The sequence below is a fragment of the Beta vulgaris genome, chromosome 6, assembly GCF_026745355.1.
Source record: "Beta vulgaris subsp. vulgaris cultivar EL10 chromosome 6, EL10.2, whole genome shotgun sequence".
NCBI lineage: Eukaryota > Viridiplantae > Streptophyta > Magnoliopsida > Caryophyllales > Amaranthaceae > Beta > Beta vulgaris.
In genome coordinates this window covers 7277689-7302786 of record NC_079207.1, presented here as the reverse complement: position 1 = coordinate 7302786, position 25098 = coordinate 7277689, and the positions used below count along the sequence as shown (strand labels likewise).

General features: G+C 37.4%; 2 protein-coding genes across 2 annotated transcripts; both read right to left on the bottom strand.

Moving 5' to 3' along the window:
• Positions 1–6233: 6233 nt before the first annotated feature.
• Positions 6234–12649, bottom strand: LOC104895376 (choline-phosphate cytidylyltransferase 2). The gene is made up of 8 exons (XM_010681858.3): positions 12303–12649; positions 11348–11461; positions 10973–11068; positions 10741–10783; positions 10478–10633; positions 10294–10362; positions 6985–7095; positions 6234–6878 (listed from the first exon to the last, which is right to left on the bottom strand). The coding sequence occupies exons 1-8, from the start codon at positions 12437–12439 to the stop codon at positions 6606–6608; spliced, it is 999 nt and encodes a 332-aa protein (XP_010680160.1). The 5' UTR covers positions 12440–12649; the 3' UTR covers positions 6234–6605.
• Positions 12650–14699: 2050 nt separating this feature from the next.
• On the bottom strand, positions 14700–22026 carry LOC104895375 (protein SUPPRESSOR OF FRI 4). Its single transcript, XM_010681856.4, has 7 exons — positions 21508–22026; positions 20622–20722; positions 18487–18604; positions 16372–16796; positions 15954–16105; positions 15792–15845; positions 14700–15128 (listed from the first exon to the last, which is right to left on the bottom strand). Exons 1-7 carry the CDS (start codon positions 21699–21701, stop codon positions 15057–15059), a joined length of 1116 nt encoding a protein of 371 aa, XP_010680158.2. The 5' UTR covers positions 21702–22026; the 3' UTR covers positions 14700–15056.
• Between the last annotated feature and the right edge of the window lie 3072 nt (positions 22027–25098).

Genomic DNA, 25098 nt, shown 5'->3' with positions numbered 1-25098 from the left:
ATTTAAGTATTGAGAATAAAAATAATGCTTAATAGTTGGCTAGTTGCTGATTTATTAAAATTAATTAGGCCATTTACTATCTGTTATGAAGGAGATATTTTAAACAAAAAGCAGATAATATCAATTATTATTGTCCCATATTGGTAATAAAGCTCTAGTGATGATATTGAAGGGAATAAATGAGCTAGATATTTTATATGTGGATATTGTTTTATGTAGATTTCCAAACCCACACTTTTAATTTCGTCTCATACAAAATTTGCCCAAAGCTGAAAGTCACAAGGTTGTTTTTAATGATCTACACTCTCCCTTCCGTTTCTTTTTTTCATCGTCTCAAACATATATCTTTGATCATCGATATCTGACAAAGTATAATGTGCACCGAAAAGCTTGGCATTCTCATTCCATATTACGTAATATATAATACAAAGATATCCTCTTCATAAGGAGAGAATCAAGGGATAGCATAGCAGATATAACAACTTTCCTATACAAGAGAATAATATATCTAGAAGATAATTTCTATCCCTAATATTACGTAACACCCCCCCTCAAGTTGGAGCATGGGGAGCACAAATGCCCAACTTGGACATGAGAAGATCAAACTGAGTTTTGCCAAGAGCTTTGGTGAAGATGTCTACTAGCTGCGCAGTAGTGGGCACATAGGAAGGGGAAATCAAACCATCCTGAATAGCATCCCGAAAACAAAATGACAGTCAACCTCTATATGCTTGGTACGCTCATGAAAAACAGGATTTTGAGCAATATGTAGAGCAGACTGGCTATCGCAAAATAGAGGAATGACCTTGGGATGATGTACTCCGAGACTCAAAAGAAGACCTTTGAGCCACTTAAGCTCACATGTAATAGCTGTCATCAAATGGTATTCGACTTCTGCTGATGATAAGGAGACCGTGTGCTGCTTCTTGGTCTTCCAAGAAATAGGAGACTGTCCTAAGAAAACAAGCCAACCAGACAAGGAGCGACGAGTAATGGGACAAGCCGCCCAATCCGAGTCACACCAACCCTGAAGAGTAAGAGCACTGTCAGAACGAAGTAAGAGACCATGACCCGGTGTACCCTTTAAGTACCGAACCACACGTAGAGCAGCCTCCCAGTGAGCAGAACGAGGTGCCTGAAGGAACTGAGAGAGAATGTGAACAGAGTAGGCCAGATCAGAGCGAGTGACAACAAGATATATGAGACGGCCAACAAGGCGACGATATCGCTCAGGATCGTCGAATAAATCGCCAGTATCATGACCGAGGCGATGATTCTGCTCCATCGATGAACCAGACGGCTTAGCCCCCAAGAGACCAGCCTCATAAACAATGTCAAGAGTGTACTTACACTGACAAAGAAAAATCCCAGAAGTACTTCGAGCAACCTCAATACCCAGAAAGTACTTCAACGGACCTAAGTCCTTCATTTTAAAACAGTCACCAAGATAAGCTTTGAACAAAGAAACAGCAGCAGAGTCATTACCAGAGATAATCAAATCATCCACATACACCAATACATTAAGCTGAACCCGGCCTCTAGTAAAGGTAAACAGGAAATAGTCAGAGTAGGACTGCAGAAAGCCATAGCCCTTCAAAGCCGTCACAAGCTTTGCGAACCAACATCGAGGAGCCTGTTTCAAACCATACAAGGACTTGCGTAACCGACAGACCAAAGAGGAATCAGGACGGCTAAAGCCAGGAGGAGGCTTCTTATAAACCTCTTCTTCAAGATCACCATGCAGGAAGGCGTTGTGAACATCCATCTGATGAAGCTCCCAGTTTTTAGAAGCAGCAATAGCTAAGAAAGCACGAACGGTGGTCATTTTGGCAACTGGAGCAAATGTCTCATTATAGTCAAGGCCAGCCTGCTGATGATTACCAAACACAACCAAACGAGATTTAAGCCTCTCAATACTCCCATCAGAATTATATTTGATACGATACACCCACTGACTCCCTAAAGCATGCTTGCCAGGAGGAAGTGGTTCAAGAGTCCAAGTACCATTATCTTCAAGAGCCTGTATTTCTTGTTGCATAGAGGCACGCCAACCAGTATCCTTCAGCGCTTCTTTAAAAGAACGAGGTTCATGTGTAGAAATAAGAGCTGCAAGAAACTTTCGATAATTTACAGAGAAATTGTCACAATTAATGTAATGTGCTAAAGGATAAGGAGTACCTGAAGAAGAGGGTGGATCGGAGGGCACGGAGGACGGAACACTACTTGGAGCAACAATGGTGTTTGTGACGAAGTCGCGTAAGCGGGTGGAGGGAATTTTGGGCCTGTGACCGCGACCAAGGACGGAGTCCTGAGAAGAAGACATAGGAGCAGGGGCTTTTTGTGGAGAAATAGAGGGACTTGCGTGGGCTGTGTCAGAAGGAGAAGTAGGAATCGGGCCAGATGTGAGATCTGGGCCGAGAGAGGGAGAGAGGGCAACAGGTAAGCAGGTAAGAGGAGCGACGGGTGCTGGGCCAGATGGAGGCCCGGTAGGAGCTGGAGAGGCTACAGAAGCGCTGGACGCGGAAGTGGAAGGGGGCAAATTTGGGCTAGGAGGGAGATTTGGGCCAGAGGCAGCCGAGGGAATGGAATTTGGGTCGGTGTTTGTGGAAGGAGAGTTAGGAACGAAATCATAATCATAGGCCGCAAAGTCAAGAGGGACATCAGACTCAGGTGTGGAAATTAATTCCGGGGAGATGAGAGTGTCGTGTGGAGTGTGAAAGGGAAAAATATGTTCAACAAATTTGACATCACGAGAAACAAAAAATTCCTTTGCTTCTAGATCATATAATTTCCATCCTTTTTGACCAAAAGGATATCCAATAAAAACGCATTTGCGGCTACGACTTGCAAACTTATCACCTTTGGTTTTTTTGATTATGGGCATAAGCAAGACATCCAAGAACACGAATAGCATCATAAGAAGGAATACGACCAAAGAGACATTCAAAGGGACATTTTCCATTAAGCAACATAGAAGGTGTACGATTGATAATATGAGCAGCAGCAAGAACACAATCCCACCAGAAATAAATAAGCAAATTAGCTTGAAAACGAAGGGCACGGGCAACATTGAGAATGTGTTGGTGTTTACGTTCAACCCTCCCATTTTGTTCTGGAGTCCCGACACAAGATGTATGAAAGAGAATACCAGAAGCAGCAAAATAATCAAGCAAGCATCGAAATTCAGTGCCATTATCACTTTGAACAATTTTAATAGATTGAGAAAATTGACGTTGAACCATGGCGATAAAAGACATGAACATGGGCAAAACCTCTAATTTATCAACCAAAAGATAAGTCCATACAGCTCTAGAATAATCATCCACAATGGTTAAAAAATAACGAGCGCCACTAGAGGACGCATGTCTGTAAGGTCCCCATAAATCACAATGAATTTTCTCAAAAATACGAGAAGCCTTAGAATCACTAGTAGGAAATTTAGTTCTAGAATGTTTAGAACGAAAGCAGATTTCACAATGTGGATCCAAACTACCCTTATTATTGCAAAGAGGAGGGAGTAGTTTTACAATTTTCTCTGAGGGATGACCAAGACGTTGATGCCATAAAGCCAGAAGAGATGGTGAGGAGACAGAGACATGGTGAATGGAATCAGTGCCCGTAAAGTAGTAGAGACCATCCTGCCTACTCCCCGTTCCAATCCGCTCCTTCATGGGTTCCTGAATAACACACATAGAATCATTAAATTGGACAATACACTGTAAATATGACAAAGCTGAGAAACAGAAAGTAAATTGCAGCTCAAATTAGGAACATAAAGGACGTTCTTAAGAGTTATAGTCGGAGATAAACAAACCGAGCCCATCATGGTGGACTGAACAGTAGCACCATTAGGAAGATCAACAGGACAATCAAAGGAGATAGAATCCAGAAGCCAAGAATGAGTGCCAGTAACATGATGAGTAGCCCTTGTATCAATTATCCATTATCATTTATCCAACTCACCATTTAAACGAGTAGTGGAGACATTACCAAAGAGCCCTGCCAAAGCCTTCCATTGCTCGGAAGTGAAAAGAGAGGATGAGGAACCACTGCTGCCCGGAACAACAACATTAGGCGCCTCGACGCTGCTGGCGGCAGCATTAGCGCGAACCACCAGGACCCCGCGACCACAACCTGCGCCCCCTATCCGTGAAGCTCATAATAGTGGGCCTGCCCATGACCCTTTTTATGGCAGTGTGAACAAGTTAAGTGAGCCCGACAATCATTAGCATCATGACCATTTTTGTGACACTTAGTACATGAAAGACGAGTGCCACGGCCAGCATGGGGACGAGCCTGGACAGAAAAACCAAGGGCCTCACTGGGACTCGCCGGTACAGCAGAAGGTTGGGCCAACCTGACACGCTCGTCCTGAACCGCTAGGTGTTAAGCCCGGTCAAGAGTGGGGAGAGGGTCCGAGGACAAGATATTTGTGCGTAATTGGGCATAATACTCAGAATAAAGCCCCATAAGAAATTCATGTAACTTAGCAGTTTCTCTACGTTGGCAATATAAATCAGATACATTACATGTCGAACAACAAGTACACGTAATGGGTGGCTCAAGCAAAGAAAGTTCTTCCCATAAAGAATTTAATTTACCATAATACGTAGAAACAGGCATAGATTTGGTTTGTTCACATCGGGCTATGGAAGATTTAATTTGGTGAATACGGGGACCATTAACAATGGAGAAACGCTGTTTTAAATGTGACCATAAACGACTAACCTCACAAAATTTGGTTAGGGTACTTTTTACCTCTGGAGTAATAGTGTTGGTGATCCAAGAGATGAGCATAGCATTGATTGTGAGCCAGTCGGATTCCGTACAAGGAGGCGTCGGGGAAGAAATAGAGCCATCCACAAACCCGTACTTACGCCGCGCCATTAACGCAAGCTGGATATCTGCGGCCCAATCCGCATAATTATCATGGGTGAGGCGTGTGGGGGTGATAAAATCGCCAGGGCGATCCTGAGGTCCGAGAAAGAAAGGGGACATGTGGTCGATTTTTTGAGGCGGAGGTGGCTGGGCATCGTCGGCCATGGCGAAGGAAAAAAAATTTATGAAGGTTTATAAACCTGCTCTTGATACCATGACAAAGTATAATGTGCGCCGAAAAGCTTGGCATGCTCATTCCATATTACGTAATATATAATACAAAGATATCCTCTTCATAAGGAGCGAATCAAGGGATAGCATAACAGATATAACAACTTTCCTATACAAGAGAATAATATATTTAGAAGATAATTTCTATCCCTAATATTACGTAACAATATCTCTAGTTATATATATTAAACAAAATTATGAAAATTCGATCGTTTCAAAAAAAAAAAAAAAAAAAACTATGAAAATTCGATATTGTAGAACTATATATTGACACGAATCTAACAAGATCTAACATGAATATATTTCTTTATATGTATCAATGAAAACATTTGGCCAAAAATTTTAAAATTTGACTATAGAAAACGAAACGAAAACTATATTTTGAGATTGCGGAACGAAAGAAGTAGGAAAAGTGCGTGGGTTAGCTATTGATATCTAGAATTGTCTGTAAAAAGAGGAACTGAGGAACAAGTCATATTCAGAAACTAAACGATACTTCCTGAAAACCACACTATAATGGAATAACGTCACACCTTTCTTTTTCGATACCGTCATTTATTTGCACCTCATCATCCTCTTTTTTTTTTTTTTTTCTTTTGAGCGATAATTGACTTTTAGCCTACTCCAAAATTGCATCGTGCACCCACTAAAATAGCTACTATAATGAGTTATGAGTAGTCCACCAATATTAATAATTTTTGTTTCTATCCAAAGTTATTTTTTTATAGGGGTAAATTTTAAGTCAATGACGAGTAAAAAAAAATTTACAAAATTCATTTTTAAGCACGTAATGTGATTTTATTGTATTAAATTAGTCATCACTTATCTCGTCTAAGATATAATAATGAAAACTGGAAGCGAAAGAACTTTTGAAATTGCGCGAAATCTCACAAGGGTTTATGGACAAAGAACGGGTAAATCCTTATAGGTGGCATATATCAGTTAGTTTTTGGTGTGGAGAAAGCAACAAGGACGAATAATGTAAATAGTATTTGATCTGAAACTTTAGGCAGCACCTCTCAAGACATTAACTATCATTAACTAACTAAGCAAGTTGACGATTGACATCCACACCATCTACCAATTAGTGGAAATTCGTTTGTTCCTTTTTAAGCAGAAAAAAATAAAGCAATTTGGATGTATAATAATTCCCCATAAAAGCTGGGGTTTACGTAAACACTTCATCCATACAAGATAAAAATATAGACGATGCAACTATCCATCCAATCATGGCTTTGTTGCCCATCTTCATAACAAGATCCTTCAATCTTGCAAAAAGAGGTAAGTGTTGTATAAGTAATACTTTCAAGTTTCAACTAACCAACTTCAGCTTAGGTCCTATAAACCGGTTTAACCTCCAGGGAGTAATAGCTACAAATACAACGGAAAACACGCTACTTGCGCCGGTCGTACTTTACATAAACCATCAAAACACTGGGCAGCGGTTCCGACAGTATGATCAACCTATAAAAACAACATTAAAAACTCCCAACAGTCTAATTCTTCTGATCTTTCTTACCAGGTTCATTCTTTTTCTCATCATTAGTTTCCTGTTTGTTGGGCCTATCTTCTTGCTTATCTTTTTCTTCATCATCTTCATTGTCATAGTACTCATCTTCATCATAATAGAACTCATCATCATCATCATAATATGCATCATCATCAAAATATTCTTCACTTTCATCATCATCTGCCTTTCCATTAGGCAGAAGTCCTATAGCCTGCTGACCCATCAAACGCTCTTGGATTCGGTCTCTTATAGCTGTTCCCTGATTAATCGATGTCCATAACATTGGGGTTATAACATAATTGCAGTTAATTTCATATGTACAAGCTCCTAATCAATAGATAGAAATGAATATCTAATATATATACCATTTTATGGCATCCTTCTTCAAACATCTCCAGAAATCCAGCTACCCAGCGATCAGCATTTTCTACCCATTCATTACGATTCAACCCAGCAGATTTAGCCACTGTCTGGATCTGCAAAACCAGAAACACAGTTCAGCTAAAGATACCAAGGTCCCACATTCCATTACACTAACAGTCAACCATGTATAAAAGAAGCAAGCAAGCGAATCAGATCACTTCGAAATTATTGGAATCAAGTAGTTGAAGATCTGGAAAAAAAAGGAATGTAACAAGTTAAAGAAGTGAGTAGTACTCAAGTCAGCATAAGTTGTAATCTGAATTGAGAAATAGTCTATCAGAGAAGACATGCACGTTTGTCATGTCAAACACGAACATGAAAGGTGTTCTTTTGAGTACATACATTATTCCGTGATACCACACGTAGTCAGACTGCTACAAATCATTACTTAGTAGTAAAGTTATTTATTAGAAGCTGGTGCACATATCTCCTGAGACCATGGGGTATTTCCGGAAGCAAAGAAAATATGAGGTATAATTTAAAAAGAGAAAGGGGTGGGAGTCCGGTCTTAGACATGGCTCAATCTTTCTTGTTTTTTTTTTTTTATAATAAAAAATCTTTCTTGGTTTGATCAATCATCAAACTACTCCAGTAGTAAGCAGGGTCAGGGAGATCCAAATTTAAGCAGCCATCTAATAGAGCAAACAAGGGTAGTTCTCAGTGACCCACACGAGAACATATTCTAAACATAAAAATGAAGAATAGAATCCCCCAGTTAGTTTAAAATTTTAAGATAATTCATAAGCTGCAAAGATTACAAATGCCCCTAAATGGGTTTGGTAGATGAGACCTTCACTTGTAAGTTTGCATGAAAGTTTTCCAGAAAAAAAAGTAAAGCCACGAAGTTTAATGATGATTGTCTGCTGCCAAACAAAACCTCCGCCAACAGGTTCTAGCCACTTTATATGCCATTAACAAAGACATACACGGGGAAAACGATAGCTAAACAGTAAACACTATTGACAAAAACCAAGTACCCAGAAGTTGGAACAAACATTTCAAAACCGCATAATTTGGCCGGAATAAAAGTTGCACTATCAACAGGATTCATAGATAGCCTTACCAAAGTGCCTACACCAACCATACCATCAATTCAACTGCACCATTTCTTATATAATAAGGCTGACAGTATGCTTTAGATAATCATAGCATCTATATAGACCACAAATCTCCTTGAACATATCCATTCAAATAACGCCAATATAGACAGATCTGCATAAATCTTAATGCCAGGGTATCAATCGCCTATTCGCCTCTCATCCAAAAATCAAGAATCATTCTTCAAGTTTGTTCATCGCTAGAAGATGACAGCCAAAGACTGCTGAAGTGCTGATCATAGGTCATATCATATGCCACCATGCCCACCACCCAGGTTAAGAAAAGCCCACAACCATGGAGTTCAAATAAGACATGTTTAGCCGGGGTAATCCACTTCATTGATAGATTTTGCAGGTTCTTTATGGTGTTAAGGAGTAAGGATATACTAATTCGCAAACAGCGAAACTGATCAAAAGTTAACCAGATTACCATGAACAGCAATTCGAAGAACAGTCAGATCCCAGAGAAAAACACTGTTTAAAAACTTAAGAGGGTTAAACTTGAAGGTAAAAAAAGGTGCACAAGCGACGCAAATAGCAAACTTCTTATTAACAAGGTTAGACTCCTACTACCAATTAATTCTTAGAGAATATGTAGCATCTGAATACAAAGAAACTATCTTGCTTAACAATAGCAAGGCTTCTACATCAGTGTTGTGTCCTCATATGACAGCTTTTAGCCTTCCCATATAATCTCCCAAGAGTTATGGAAAACCGTATCATTTACACAAGACGCGTATATTGAAAAATTAATCATAATATCATTTTCAAATTTCAATAGTACACAATACCCAAGAGCAACTATTCAAAGACAAACTGATTCTTCTGTTCTGAAATCAATAAGCTCCTTATGCGCCGCCACCTCTATTTATGGGTGTTTCATAAGAGGCTAATCACATTATAACTAGTTGAAACTTTCAAAATCCAAGAAAAAAAGTCTAACTTTGACTAGCTTAGTTTAAATTTTAAAATTTTATGTGAGCTCTACAGCATGCAATTAGACTTTCCATGACGGCAATAAGAACCTTTTTTTTGTCTTAATACAAGAACAAAATATTTTTTTTGATGAAAGAAAAGGCATGTCCGCATTAGTGATCAAACTGGAGAACACTTAACCCTTAAAAGTCAAAGCAGCAATTCTAAACCCTGCAGACTAACAACCTCAGACGGCACGTATGACTTACTAAGGCAGCTTGCATTATGACTTGCATTTAGAAGATACATCAACGATATGGAACAGGATAATCAATATAGATCTTAAAATTTCACTGGAAAATTTCAACAGCACAAATAAACAAAAAAAAATATGGTAAAAGTACTTATTCCCTAAAGACTCTGAAACAAACTCAATACTTCCTCTATCCTGAATTCACCATATCCAATCAGTTTTGTGTGGTCTTCAATGTCAATCTTTGACCATTTGTAACTGAAACTGTCTAATAGCTAATAGCTCAAATTATAAAATTGTGTCCAACAATTACTTGTGAAGATAATTCTTAGCCATATAATTGTGCGTTTCATATCAATAGAGTGTTTGAACTCATATATTGGTCAAAGATTACAAACTTTGACTCTTGAGTTTTCATTGGTCAGAGTGTATTCAGCATTTTCATATGATCCGCTTGACACATGCCTTATCATCCCCTATAAGAAGTAGATATAAGAAAGAAAAAGAAAGGCTAAAGGCTCAAGCTCCAAAATAGGCTTGAACCAGTCATCCCATATAACCTATTCATCAAGTGTTTCACGCATGCAAGACACACCAAGTCACCAATTGAAATTTGCTCATCATTTCCCATAGTGAAGAGCAGAATCTTCAAAAAGCAAAAGGGCAATGGTGCAAAAATGTGTTACAAGCATAAAAGTAAAGTTACATAGGGTGCCGGGCAGAAAAAGGGGCAGCCCACAATCGAGATACTTGACCATAAGGTATGAACATCTTTTGTAATAGCTTTGAACAGTAATACCACCAGGTAACATCTAGTTTAGGTACTAGAATGTAACCTTGCTAAAAGTGAAAAAGTGTAGTTGGAAACAATACCAGATGCATACTCAAAAGAACAAGAAACAGAAACAAAAAGTTACATCCTTCAGGAAGAAAGCTACATGAAAAGTGACTATCAAGTGTGAAATACAATTAACGTTGTTATCTACCTTTTCTTGCTGCTCCTTAACTTTCTCATGCAGCTTCCTTAGCCTCATATTGACTCTTAACCGCTTCTCCTGTACATAAAAAATAATAAATCCAAGTGAAAGCCAAGTTAAGGGACCTGCATCAAGACCACCTCAACTGCACCAGTAATCTGACATGGAAAAGAAACCAGTGAAGATATAACACCTTTACATAGCTAAGATTTAGCTCCTTTCTTGTATATCCGCGATCCAAGTTACGCATCACATACTGATTATAGTCCTTAACGATCCTCATAATAATGTCAGAAGTAGAAATTCCATCTGTACGTTGAGTTTCCTTGAACTTCCCTGCAGCTTTGACCTGCCATAAAGAGCCTAACTTAATCAACAAAGTCCAACAGCTATTGCTTAAATAGGCAGCACGATTCATTTTAAGCAGCTGATCAGAAGAAGCCTAATCAAACTCACAAATTCATAGACATCATTGCAAGACCCACTAGTGTCAGCATAACTGTAAAAGATCAAGGAAACAATAATTTGATGAGTTACAAAATGATGCATCAAGAACTTGAAACACTCAACTATAAAGATGTGAAGAACAGCTGAGTCATAAAAACAACCAAAAGCAGATAACAAAAACAGAACGCATGTTTACAGTATGGTTTCCAATGCTAAGTTTAAAGGCTCAAGTTACACTTACGGAAGAGCATCATGGGCCACAAAATCAATCTTATGCTCGTCTAGAAATTCTTGATTTACTACCCAAGGTGCATCAGGAATAACTTCATCAACCCATCTGCACACAAATAAGCACAAAAGCTCGTAATAGGGAAAATATGATCCTTCAACAACAATGAATTAGCTTTCGCTTGAGAAAAAAATCTTCGCCAAAAAAGAACCTTGCCCAAGCAATATCAATAGCTTCACTCTCTAGTGACATGGCTATCTCATTTTAATGCTCAAAAGTCACAAGTTATCTCTATATTTATGGTAACTAAAGAGAAAACAGTTTCTACAGGAGGATCAAAAACCAATTTTCCAACAAAAATACTACCAAATTACAGAGAGAACATACTTGCAATGTCGAAGGGATTCATAGCGCTCAGTTTCATTCATAACAGTTTTCCCCTTGAATTGATGGGTAATTTCATCACTGCAGCATCCCACTAGCAAGTATGTGTTTGGAAATCTACATAAAACAATATCCACATATAAAAGAGGGTCAATCATTGAGGATTCTCCACCTAAATGAATACAACAAAATGTCGAAAATCATAGCTTCCATTAACAGGATTTTCTTTCCATAAAGAAATTTAGAACACATCACAAACCACCGTTTTATATCTTTCATAATCAGCCAAAACAAGCAATGCCAAGATAAATCCAGCACTCGCTTCGACTGATCCATACGACATACAAATCAAGTTCACGATATAAACAACCTCAATCTAAAACCATATGATACAAATACGATTCATAGTTACTTTGACAAATATCATGCAAGATACACATCAAACACAAATCGCAAAACATCATCTAAATAACATCATCATATTACAAACGGACTAAATCAATGTCGGCAACAAAAAAAATATCACATTGCAGAACCATATGATATTACTATGATCAGTTATACACCATGTTGAATAAAAAAGTAAGAGACACCCAGAAAAATCAAGTTCATAAATCAACACAAAAATTAATCAACCCACCAAATAACAAACAAACATATATTACTATGATCAGTTATATACCATGTTGAATAAAAAAGTAAGAGACACCCAGAAAAATCAAGTTCATATATCAACACAAAAATTAATCAACCCACCAAATAACAAACAAACAAACAAAAAACTAGAAACCCAACATTAATATGAACCACATCACAGTACAATTCACAATAAAATACAACATCAAAATTCCCACAAACTTTACAAACAAAGATCTCACATTTATTATATAATAAAGTATATCATTACTCCAAAAAAAAAGTACCCAGAAAAATTCAAAGATGAAAAAAAAAAACGTACGCTTTTTTTGCTTGTTCTAGGGATCGAGCATGGCCAAAGTGGAAAAGATCGTAAATTCCATCAGCATAGACACGAACAGGGCGGTCTGTAGGGGGATCAGCATGAGGAATTGAACTGGGTTTTGTTGTATTTGACATTTTATTGGGTAATTTTTGGAAAATCAAATTGAAAAAATTAGGTTTTATGAATGAGGATGAAAAAAGTTGATGCTAAATTTGATGTTTAGATCTCTGTAGTTTTGCCATTCTTGCTGTTTTGCGGTTTGTTTCTGGTGCTAATTGTCTCTCTCCTTGTGTAAGGGACCCTTTCCTCTTGGGAGAATATCCGGTTTATGTTCACTTCTTTTCCTTCTTTTTTTTATTTATTTCCTTTCAATAATAAATAAGAAGGTTTTCTTCATAAAAAAATAATATCTGTAAAAACTAGTTTTATAACAAGTAAGAACATTTCATTAGAAACCTCTATGGATTAGTAAATATATATTCGACAAAAGTTTAATTGGTTAAATGAGTTTAAAAGAATATGTAATACTCCTATAGCTCAAATACCTTGATGTTTCAACGTATGTTGGAGTATGCGTTTAATAATATTATTATTATAATAGTCGCCATCAACATCATCATCATTATTATTTTTCAAATTATATCATTGAGCCTGTATTGTACTCATTTAGTAAAGTCTGTTTATTTTGTTGTTTTTAGTTATCTAGACTTACATTAAAAAAGAGTTTCACAAAAAAATTATGTTGCTTCTCCATTGCATCTAATAAAGTCGAATAATTTATCTCCCTTCTACAAGTACAATAAAGCAAAAATATCAAACTAACGAAAATCCTAATGTTTAATTAATAAAGGGGTACAAGAACAAATAAAAGGTGTATGGGTACGAATTGGAGATGGAGCACCGCTTAGAAAACACTAAAACATATAAGTACCTTATAGTATACCGCTCAAAATAATTGTTATACCGCTCAAAATAATTGTTATTGACCATGTTTGGTAAATGGCTTTTTCATTAACTTTTGGCTTTTGGCTTTTCAATTTGGTCAAATAGCCAAAAAAAGTGTTTGGTTATTGGCTTTTTAGTTGGGTGAAAAGCTGGCTTTTAAGCCAAAATGAAAAAGCTGCCTGAAAAATCCGGAAAAAACATTCAAAGAATATTGATTTACCTAATTGCATTGAAGTTGACTATTTTAACCAATTTGATAGGAAAAAAAAATTAAAAAGCTAACTACTAATCCAATTTTGAAGATCACCGATCTCATATTTTATTTGTCCATGAAAAAGGTCTATTCACCTTAACTCATATTTTTTTTTTTTGAGGGGCTCCTTAACTCATATTTGTTTTTGCTCTTAAACATACTTTTGTTGAACTTATTTGATAAGTTGAGGAGCCTTAAAATTTACCCTTTTCTAGTGAAGGAAAATTCCTGAAATTCCTAGGAAGTATTTCATAACTAATATGAATGTTTTCTGCCTCAGAGCAATAATTGATATACTTCACAGCAAATGAATAAATGATGTATGAGTTATAAATCAAGGTATCAACATCATATATAAGATGTCGAACTTTTGCATAGAACAATTATGATCAGATATATTCACAACTATTTGACAAAAAATATTCATAACAATTTGGAGCTAGGTAACGCTCGTGAGTTGGAAGAAAACTTTCACTGATTCGCCTAGCCCGCGGGCTCAATCCACCCGAAAATTGAACGGGTTTTAGACACGATTTTTTTGAGCAAAAATTACAAGCCACGGACAACCTAGATTTGGAAAAATAGGATAAATTTCGGCCCGGCCCAAAAATGGCACAAAAACCCCTGCCCGAAAATACATTTTTTGGCCCAAACCTTAGACTCGCCCAACCCACGTTTTTTTGCCCGAAACGGGCTACTTTCTTCGGCCAAAGCCCGGCCGGACCGGGCCGATGATCACCTCTACCTTTCACATGATATATTCGTGCTTCCATATAAATTTCACAACCAAACAACAAGAATGTTAATGTAAAATTCAGATTCATGATCCTCAAAAATACTTCTCAATAATGGCTCAAGTTCAGTACTTTCAGGATCTGGATGTACTCATCATGTGAGTAAACTTAAATCTGGACAGAGATAACCCAGCAAATTATAAGCAAAGTACTATGAGCACTAATAAGAAATTAAGAAAATAAGATAGATTAGAACATGATAGTCATTCTGAAGAGCTCAAGATGTTTAAAACATTTCGAAACACGGTATATAAACCTACAAAAAAGAAAGAATTCTTAATGTGTGAATAATAGCGATTACAGTTTACCAGAAGCCCCTGAAATTCTTTAAATGAAAAGGTTATCCAGTTTACCAGGCAAAGTTGATGCCTTGATTCAACTCTGTGAAGCTGACATCTGATCTCGACGACATTGTCATCACCAGACAAGTGAGAACTAAATAAATCATTAGTTGTAATAATCAGATAAATTACACTGAATGGATCCTCCACCTAAAGACTATAGTATGCAACGGTAGATAATCTTGCTAATCTAGGGCACAATTCCAGCAAAAAGTAAAGGTTCAATTTCTAACCAAATTTATATCCACTCCAGAATAAATGGACGATTTTACATCGGAGCTGTCTGTTGAACGCACTAGACTGACGAAGAACACATGGCAAGTTCAATTGGGTAAATCATCCATTGACTTCCTCAATCACAATCAAATAGCAAGCTCTTCTACCGCATGGTGTAATGAAGGGGAAAATTTGGTCCCTCCTAGAAAGCCATTCTCCCAGCAAGTCTGCTCTCAGATATTCTTCTATCAATGGCAGCATCAATTGAATTCATCTGAAAATACAAAGCCAAAAATAACTTAGAACTCAAGCCAGCAAAAGCTTTTGAATAAAGATAAGCTTCTGCACAATACGATGATAACCAAAAATTAGACAGAAGCTGACCTGGAAAGCACTGCAAAGTCATAAAAGATAATAAGAAACGCTACAAATGGCAAAAGCCTGTCGGCATGTCGCCCTCCACTCAAAAGTCAAAACCCCACACTTCGCAATCAATGTGGGAGAATATAATTGAACAAGCAAAATACATACACTTTTAACGTGGAGGACTGGTGCAAGATGCAGGGATCCTTGAACCGCTCACAACATGTTTGTCAGATTTACAAAACTAACCAACCAAATAGTAAAACACATTTGAGTACCTACTTGGACTTTTTTGATGCCCACAAAAGCAGCAGAATTCCGTGGATACTGGATAATGGCGCTTAGAAATAGTGCTAAGTCGAAGCCATTGGCATAAATAAAGTTATTTATGTTTCATATTTAAAGTCAGAAGCACATTCAAACTTGACCTCACTATGTCTCTCCATATACGTAAAACAAGATTGTTACCTTTACCAAATACAACAGAAAGAGCAGTATCAAGTCCGAGAAAACCATCAAATAATGACTCAAATCTCAGAAGAGCATGCTAGAGATCAGGGTAGTTCAAACTTACCTGGCTGGTTTCATCATGCACCTGATGCTTTGGCAACGATGCCCTTCTCTCCTCCTGAACAAATTTACAATCCAGTCATAAAAGCACTTCAGAGAATTACGGAAATTTGAAATAATTTGCACATCTGGTTGGAAAAAGAGATATAGTATATGATGAACCTACCATTGACATGGCCTCGTCATCCCACACCAAGTAAACCTCATTACCGGCTGACTGGTTTGTAGGTGCTTTGTTAGCGATAACAGGAGGAGGACCAATTGACGGACCACCAGTGTTCGGGCCAGATGCATATGAATGTGAGTTAACTGCTGCTCCTTTACTCCAAAAATTGGAAAAAAGAGAAACTTAATAATATACCCCAGTACTTTACCAACTATAAACAAAGTTCAAACCTAAAACGAGTCTTGCATTTGAGGAGTGTCTCAATCAAAAGAAGCAACGACCAATTTTCCTGTCATACATTGCTATATTACCCTACTATAATGGCTATCCCACACACACACAGCTACTGGAAGATGCATAGGCCATAGAGCTGCTTAAGACAAATTTACAAAGATACTGAAAAGACTGAGATAAATACCTGCACCATTTGGTATATGGTAATTGTTTACCACATTAAGGGGGGCATTAGCATATGCAGCTGCAGACGCTCTAATATCTGATGGGATAGTAGACATAGATGGCGGAAATCCTGGTGCAGAAACTGCTGAAGTTTGATTTGGCATGCCAGCAGCAGCTCCAACCGGAAACAGAGGCTGTGAAACAGGGATAGGAGCCGAAGAGGAATGGATGCCAGGCGGATACGGAGGTTGTGATACAGGAGCTCCGGCAGCAGATAATGGTGGGGTAATGTTTTGAACGGGAAAAAGAGGCTGCTGTGGAGGAACTGAAGCTGCTGGAGGTGCTGAAACTGATGAAGGCACCGAAACAGCTGGAGGCGGAGGATACCATGGGGGTGGACGAGGGACATGCCAACCAAGGGGTGCTGGAACACCTGGATTGTACCTGTCTCATAAGGTAGAAGAAAATTGGAATCAGCATGTCCAGTAAGACTCATAGCAATTAACAATAGAAATGCAAGCCAACACTATAATATAAGCACTCTAAAACTAAAGGCAAGACGTCACGCCATAAAGGAATTAACCCAGATCCTAGCACAAAGGTTCCTCCAAAGGCAGGACATGGAACACCAAAATCCAGATATCTGAAGTCCAAACCCTTAACCTTTTGTAGGACCGTAAGCAGAGAGAGCAACTTACGTTAAAGCCTAGAAAGCATAGACTAGTGTCAATTTTGCACCTTAACATTTATGGCTGGCAGTGTTCAGGGTGACGAAACCCAAGGCAGGCAGGCTTTCTGGTCAGAGGAAACATAATATAAAGCTGAAGATGGAAGAACTAATATCTCAAGATCTTTTCATATGCATAAACTAGCTTTACCAAGTCTAGATTCAAGCTGTGTTGATTGGGCTAAGATTGCAACCAACTATTTGACATGGATAACGGCCCAATACAAAACCTTATATGCACCCATGTTTTCATAGTCATCTATTTCTTTGTTACAGCCAGTATTTGGATACTTAAAGAGTTAAAGTTACTCTTTTCAAAATCATCACCTTAACACATAAAAGGGTGACTCCAAGATAAAGATCGCCTACAACAAACCAGGGTATCTTAATCATGGGTCCACAATAACTTTATTCAGGAACCGGACAATACCAAGAATAACTGAATTGGTCATTTAGTAGCCTGCTTTTTCGATTTGGCTTCTAACTTTGTATGCTACTCGGACTTGGATACCAATGCTAGAGTCAGACATCTTAGATTTACATTTTAAGGTCACGGAGTAACAGACAAAACAACCTCAAATATGGAAACTGAACAAGGACACAATAAAATTTTAAGTTATTGAGTTAAACAAATCTACTGTGATATCATTTTCGGTAATATACACTTTAAGTTTATAACATAAACAGAACTAATATTTTTATCATAGAATGAATGTAAATTTTGATATAATTAGGGAAAGGCTCAAAAGATCAATGAGAAATGCTTTAGGTGAGAGGGGGAAAACGCTTAATTGGATAATTAGACTAAAAGTTGGAAGGATAAGATTATTAATCCATAAGAATAATTTCAAACAAAGAACGACACAACGAAGTCACCCAATTCGACTACAAATTATTAGGCCCATCCTTTATCTCTCTCTCCCTTCCCTTGCAAGTTGCAACCTGCTGAAACCCCATCAATGCTCCTTAGTGGTGACTGACATAGGCAAGGGTGAAAGACCACTATGGCTCTCACAGTCTCAAGTGAGAAATCCTTGAGTACTGAGAGCTTGCAATAGATGAGAGCTTGCAATAGATCTCCAACAATCTCCTTGAGTCTATCTCATCACATCCACAACAATAATGTTTCAAAACAGAAGCACAAGGCATTTCTTGGATGCCAATCAGTACCTCAATTTAGATTCCCCTCTCTTTCCTGATTTCTAAATTTTGTCAAGCAACCCATAACTTTGCAAAGAAGCTATCTAAGAAGATTGGGAATATAGACCTTTCATTTGGGACTTTGGGGTACGTGAAAGCAACACTTGGAAGAGAATTGCATGACAATAGGCAGCAAGTGATTATTATTTAAATAAGAATATAGGGAAAAATATGAAATTAAAAAAAGAACAGGTTTGAGAAACACACATGGGCCGCTGCATCACTCCATACGTTGCAGGTGGCGCAAAACCAACTGCCCCTGGCATCATACCAACAATATTCGGAGCAGGAACAATTTTTGCAGATTTTGAAGACGCATCCTCTTCTGCAAGGAAAAAAAGAAAATGCACAAGCGATAAATAACAGACAAAGTCAACCACATACCACCAACTTTGTCACAAACTTATCATAGTTATCAAGTTGAATAAATTAGGAAATTGTTCTCAGGCAAAATGCTCAAATAGTCAAATTAACGTATTTTTCCGGATAACTTTCCCTCTTCAAATTGACCATTACCCCTAACAGCAGTGCCGGAATTTGGAAGTTATTATTGTAACAAACCCCTCATCATATGCTGTTTATGGCTCGAAAAAGAAGAGGAAGAGGGTAGGTGAGATGGTTGTGTAATGAACCGACTAAATGGAAAGGGGAACTACGGGAAATTACTTTAAAATGCTGTTGTAGGTAGCTTTGCAGATGGACCTAGTGACTTTGCAGGTGGAGTTACCGGCAATGTCCCAAGCTTATTCACTGGCAGTAGGCCTTTTGGAGGAGCAGTAAGAAAAAGTCCTACAGCAGCAGCATTCAGGTATAGGACCAGAAAAAGGTCGCCAATTACTCCACACCCTTTGAGAAAAATCCAGAAGGAGAGGCTGCGGTTAGGCCTTTATTGGGCTCATTGAAAATATGCCCACTTCTCCTTCCCATATTTTAAAACCCAACCATGACAGCCTAGCCCATCGTCATACAAACCCATCAATCTAATACAACATAACCCTCCAGTCCACAAACCTACAGCCTACTCATGAGTGATGAATGTAGGCCAGAATCTAGAAAATCTATTTCTAGGCCCACTCCACGCACCAGTCCTCTAGCTTAACCTTTCAGCTCATAACTGCATTCATTTCAACGTTTAATAAGCTTGTTCAATGGTTCCCACCAAATCCTACTTCATACTCCTCCGACCCGGCAACTTACAATCTTATGCCAAAGACCACCCACTTCACCCGAAACCTCCCATGACAACTTACTGCATTTTCTCTCATGGATAAGTCACAGACGAGCATACCAATTCTCACCAATGAGATGTTACGAATCATTCTGAAGCTTGGTTTTGGCCAACTCGAGAAGTGATCACTGTCCAGCATTACCAACATAGCGAAAATGAAGTCGATCACTATTCACCTTTAGGATAGGGTAACAGTAAGGGTGGACGGAAATGTAATGAACCAACTAAATAAGGGCATCACGAAAGTGACTTTATAAAGCTGTGATAGGTAGCTTGAAGAAAAAAATTAGTTACAAGAGACGGAGGGCGGAGGAAGGAAACATAATTTTATAAATAGAGGAGCAATTGGGAGAGAGAATCATAAAGAAAATTGTTTAGAGCTACTGATAGTCTGTTAATTTTTTGGGCGTGAATTAGGCCACTCGAAAGCTATATCTATCATTTGAAATCTGTAATTCATGACGTACTAAACTAAATCGTCTTCTTCTTCCTTTGACTTCTACTCAGATATGTTATTTCATAACAGGGTGTCCTTTCTAAATTAGAGCACTAACTGCCTAATGCACTCACACTACCACTAAGTGTAAGGTCATTTGAACATTTTGCCTAACCTCGGGCCACCTTCAAAAAAATTCCCAATTTTTAAGAACACAAAAATAAATTGTAAAAAAACTAAATAGCATGGTGTAATCATAACAATTGACTTGCGAGCCATCCATATTTCACTAGACAAACCCCCTTCCCCTTCCCCTTCCTAAATTACCGGGCAGTGGAATTCTTCACGAGTTCACGCAAAACCTATATCGACTGATAATAAAAATAAACTTCAAAGCTAAAAGATCTAGAATACCCTAGATCATCATTCTTTTAAACCACAGATCAATATTCTAAACAGAATCAAGTAAAGGCTGCACTTAAGTAAAGATCAAAATCAGAGATGCCTACCCGAACACATTTAGAAAGCCTCAACATTATGAGTTGTGCTTAAGTAACCTAATACTTGTATATAAGAGCCTATTTGCATACACAAGATCTGGAAATCTAGTTGTAGTTTTCACACACTTTCTAGAAAATAAATTTAAACAAATTATATAGATAAATTAACAGACAATACCTGTCTCCCCGTAATGAGCAGCCAAAATATCAGGCGGAATACCTTGCATTCCATAAATTTCAATATCTGTTGCTTCTCTTTCAGGTTTTGCATTAGGCACCCTGCAAAAATTTCAAAAACGAATAACTTGTAAAGTTCTTAACACGAGTACATGATACCCACATTATATGTTCAAGATAAAGCAGGTACATCCTCTACATGTACAGCATCTAACTCAATACCATATTAGCCACGCATAAAACAAAAAACTTTTATTAAGAACTACAAGCAATGTTCAGCTTTGGGATGCAACGATATGCTCCGTGCCTCACCTGAGTCACCTCAATATGCTTCACACATAGCAACAGGCCTACCTTGTATGTCAGATGTCCAGCAATATTAGATTTAGAAGACATTCGGATCCCCATAAGGCCGTAACTAAAAAAAATATCGATCCTACAAACTATATGCATACGAGAAACGATAGGGTTTTCGGTTGAAGGTAGCAAGTATAACGCATTTACGCATATAATGACACCCAAATAATTACAGCATAAAAATCACAATTCACAAACAAGCTTTCCCCTTCATCAATATCATAAAAATCACAGAAATACAAACTTTATTTACAAATAAAGCTCCATAAATCAACCTAGCTACCTTTTTATAAATAAATCTCCTCAAAATAGTCCAATTCTTAACATTTAGCACAAACCACAGCATCAAATATGAAACTATTGGGAATTTAGCGTATTTAGATTACAAAATAGAGTAATTTAAGCATAAAGATCCATTGCAAACAACAAAATAAGCAAAAAAAACCTAAAACCACAAAAAAAATCGAATAAAAAGGCAAAAAAAAAGCAGAAATTTAGAAGAAAAATGGAAGAGGAGAGAGAAAGTATACTTAGTGACATTCTCCTTGTGAACTTGGAGGACATGGATAACCATACCACCAGCAGTAGAAAGCTTCTTATTACAAACATGGCATTTAAAGTGTTTAGCCTTTTGATGTTGTAACAATATCTTCTCATCGTCAAATTCCCTATCGCAATAATAGCAGAAAACTTTCTCTGTTTGTCTCTTCTTCTTCTTCCCCATTATTTTTCAGACCACTTCAAGAAAATTTAAAAAAAAACCTGCAAAATTTCTCTCTTTCTCTCACTAATCTTTGTTGTTCTCGAATTGAATCAAATCGATGAAACTGTAGATTGTTGCGATTATCGATTGAAGTGAAATCGAAATTAATTAGGAAAAACCTAAATTGAATTGAATTGAAATCAAATCGAATCGATGGAATTTCTGCTGATGTTGCTGTTTTCTACTACGCGGAGAAAACCTCAATTTTGGGGGACGAAAGAAGGTAGGCGTAGATTTGGGAAGAGAGCGTGTGTGTGAAGAAGTTACGATATAGGTGCAGTTTTGGGTTTCTCTTTTAGTTATGTGGTTCAGCCCGTTATCAATGAGGTGGGGGTTGAATGTCTTCGTGATTTATATGGATAAAAAAAAAGTGTGGTTGAATTAGTTAGTTATCATTGAACTTAGGCTATGTTTAGTTCACCTGAAATTTTATAATATGAACTGATCTGATCTGATCTGAACTTATTTTTTCTAATATGATCTTATCAGATCTGATTTACAAGATCTTATCTTTTATAAAATATATTATTACTATTATATTTTTACTTTGCAATTCATTATTATACCATACATTATAAGATCTTCTTTATAGTATTACTATTATTATCATTTTCTTTCTATTATAACTTTTACACAGCTTTTATTAATAATAATATTAATAATAATTATATTATTATAAGAATAACAATAAAAATTATAATCATAATTATAATTATTATTACTAAAAATAATTATATAACTCAAGTCATTAATTCATAAGAGCACTTATACAATGTTTCACACTTTCCCTTAAAAAAAATGTTTCACACCTGAGAAGTCGGCAGACTCAACTCTTTTTTTTCATATAAAATAAAATAAGATATACAAACAACTATGACTTGCGCATAAAAGAAATAAATAGCATGCAACTTCAAATAGCTATAGAGATTTGGAATTCGGTAGGAAGAGGTGTACCGATCGAATCTAAATTTATAATTTGTATCTCACACTTAGCTTATTTTGAAATGTAATACGAACTTAGTAGTTTCGTTGTCATGGATTTGAGCTATCATATTATATATATTTCTTATTTTTCCGTCAATCTTATGTTTTTAACACGTGGCTTTTAATTTTCTATTATTTAATAACAACAAAATAACTTGGGGGCGTTTGGTTCATGAAGGGGAAAGGGAAAGGGTTTAAGAAAGAGAAACAAGGAGAAAGGAAAAGAAAACCCTTTCTTAAAGAATGTTGTTTGGTTTGAAAACTCATCTTCCTCCTCCCATTATTTTTCCTCACATTCTTCCCCTCTCTCTCCTAAGTACTACCACCACCACCACAACCCCCACCCCTCACCGCCGCCGCATCCTCTCACTGCCACTCATAACACTCCCTCTTACTACCGCACCTCACACCGTCACCTCACCGCCACACTCACACCGCCACCTCACTCCGCCCGTTACAATCCCCCCTTCCTTGTTTTCCTTCTCTACCACCATTAAAGACCATATTTGAGGTTTTAAAGGTCAAATTGGACCATAAAAATTTCAGATCTGAAGTTTTTATAGCCGAATTTGACCATCTAAAGCCATAATCAATTATTAGAGTTGGGTTTTTAAGTTGGATTTTACATTGTTTTTGTTACGTTTAGCGCCAAGGGGTGGTGGTTTTTTTCGGGCGGTGGTTTTCTGTGGTGGTTTTTTGTTACGGATGGTGGTTTAGGGTTTAGGGGTGGTGGTTTAGGGTTTAGGGGTGGTGGTTTAGGGTTTAGGGGGGGTGGTTTAGGGTTTAGGGGGGGTGGTTTTTTTCGGGCGATGGTTTTCAAGGGGTGGGGGTGGCTAACCGGGTGGTTAGATGGTTGGGGGAATTTTTTCCGGTTGGTTCAGATGACGTGTGGTAGTGGTGAGTTCAGGTGGCGATGTGGTGGCGAGGGTGGCGAGGGTGGTGAGTTCAGGTGGTGGTGTGGTGGTTCTGTTGGCAAGGATGGTGAGTTCAGTTGGTGGTGTGGTGGTCAATGATTGGTCAAGGTGACCATGAAGTAGAGGAGAGAAAGGGTAAGTGAAATCCTAGGGGGGTGTGGGGAATGGATGTAGAGGACTTTGGGGGAAAGGAGGGGGTAAAGAGAATGATTAAAATGACCAAACAAACATCAAGTAAGGGAATCAAGAGCTTTGTTTCCCTTACCCTTTCATGAAGCCCCCCAATCAAACGCCCCCTTAATATAATGATAACAATGACATTTATAATGGTAACAACAGATTAATAATAATTACCAATATTAATAATTAATAAGTACAACAACAATAACAATAATAATCCTTTTGCACAAATGTACTAGTAAATAATAATACTCCCTTTGTATTTTTTTTATCTTTCTCACTTAGAATCTTGACACTATTCACAAAATTAGAGAGAATCTTTTAGATTTTTCTCAATATATAAGAAAAAACATAGCCATGTGGGGTCTTGTTTGATTCGTCTCAATGAGTATTTTATTAATATTCAATTAGTATAATTTTTACTAATATGTAATGAAAGATATTTAATAGTAATAATGAGTTTTTAAATATAAGCATGATCTGATCTGAACTGATCTGGTCTGATCTGATCTGAACTTATTTTTTCTGATCTGATCTGATTAGATCTGAAATAAGCAAAAATAAGGTGAATTGAACATAGCCTTATTTGTTTTTGGTGAAGGATTTGAAGGCCGTGTCGATATTTTTGGGATGGGATTTCCTTAATCTGTCTTCTATTCGAATGCCTAGTTACCTAGAGCTTATATGGATTTATAGTACTTACGGGGCATTTGGTATGAGGGATTGGGAGTTTGGGGATTAGAGGATGGGATTGGAATGAGAGTTAGAAGGTGGGAATTCATTAAATATATCCCAATCCCTTGTTTGGTATGAGGTACTCAAGTAGGGAATATATTGCTAAATTACAAATTTACCCATTTTAATGAATAGCAAAAGAAGAGTAAGCAGGATTGGTAAAGTATATTTTAATGAAGGGTAAATTCGTCTTTTAACATAACCAGAAATAATTCTCCTCACTAATACCTGCCCCCCATGTCTTATTTTGGTGGGATAAGGGGCGTTTAATCACATTCCCCTTCACATGGGAATTTAGATATCCTCTCAAACAAACATGGGATATCTACCCATGGGGATATAATATCCCATTCCCACCCCCTAATCCCCCTAAACAAACACCTCGTTAGTAGCGTAGCACAACGACTCTGGCTTGGGCCCATTATCATTATCTAAAAGAGACAAATGAGATTTGATTCGTTTATCATATAAATCCAACCGGTGGTATTTAGAGTAGGTAAAAGTGATGTATTATGTAATAGAAAGCATAAACTGTTGTGAGATTT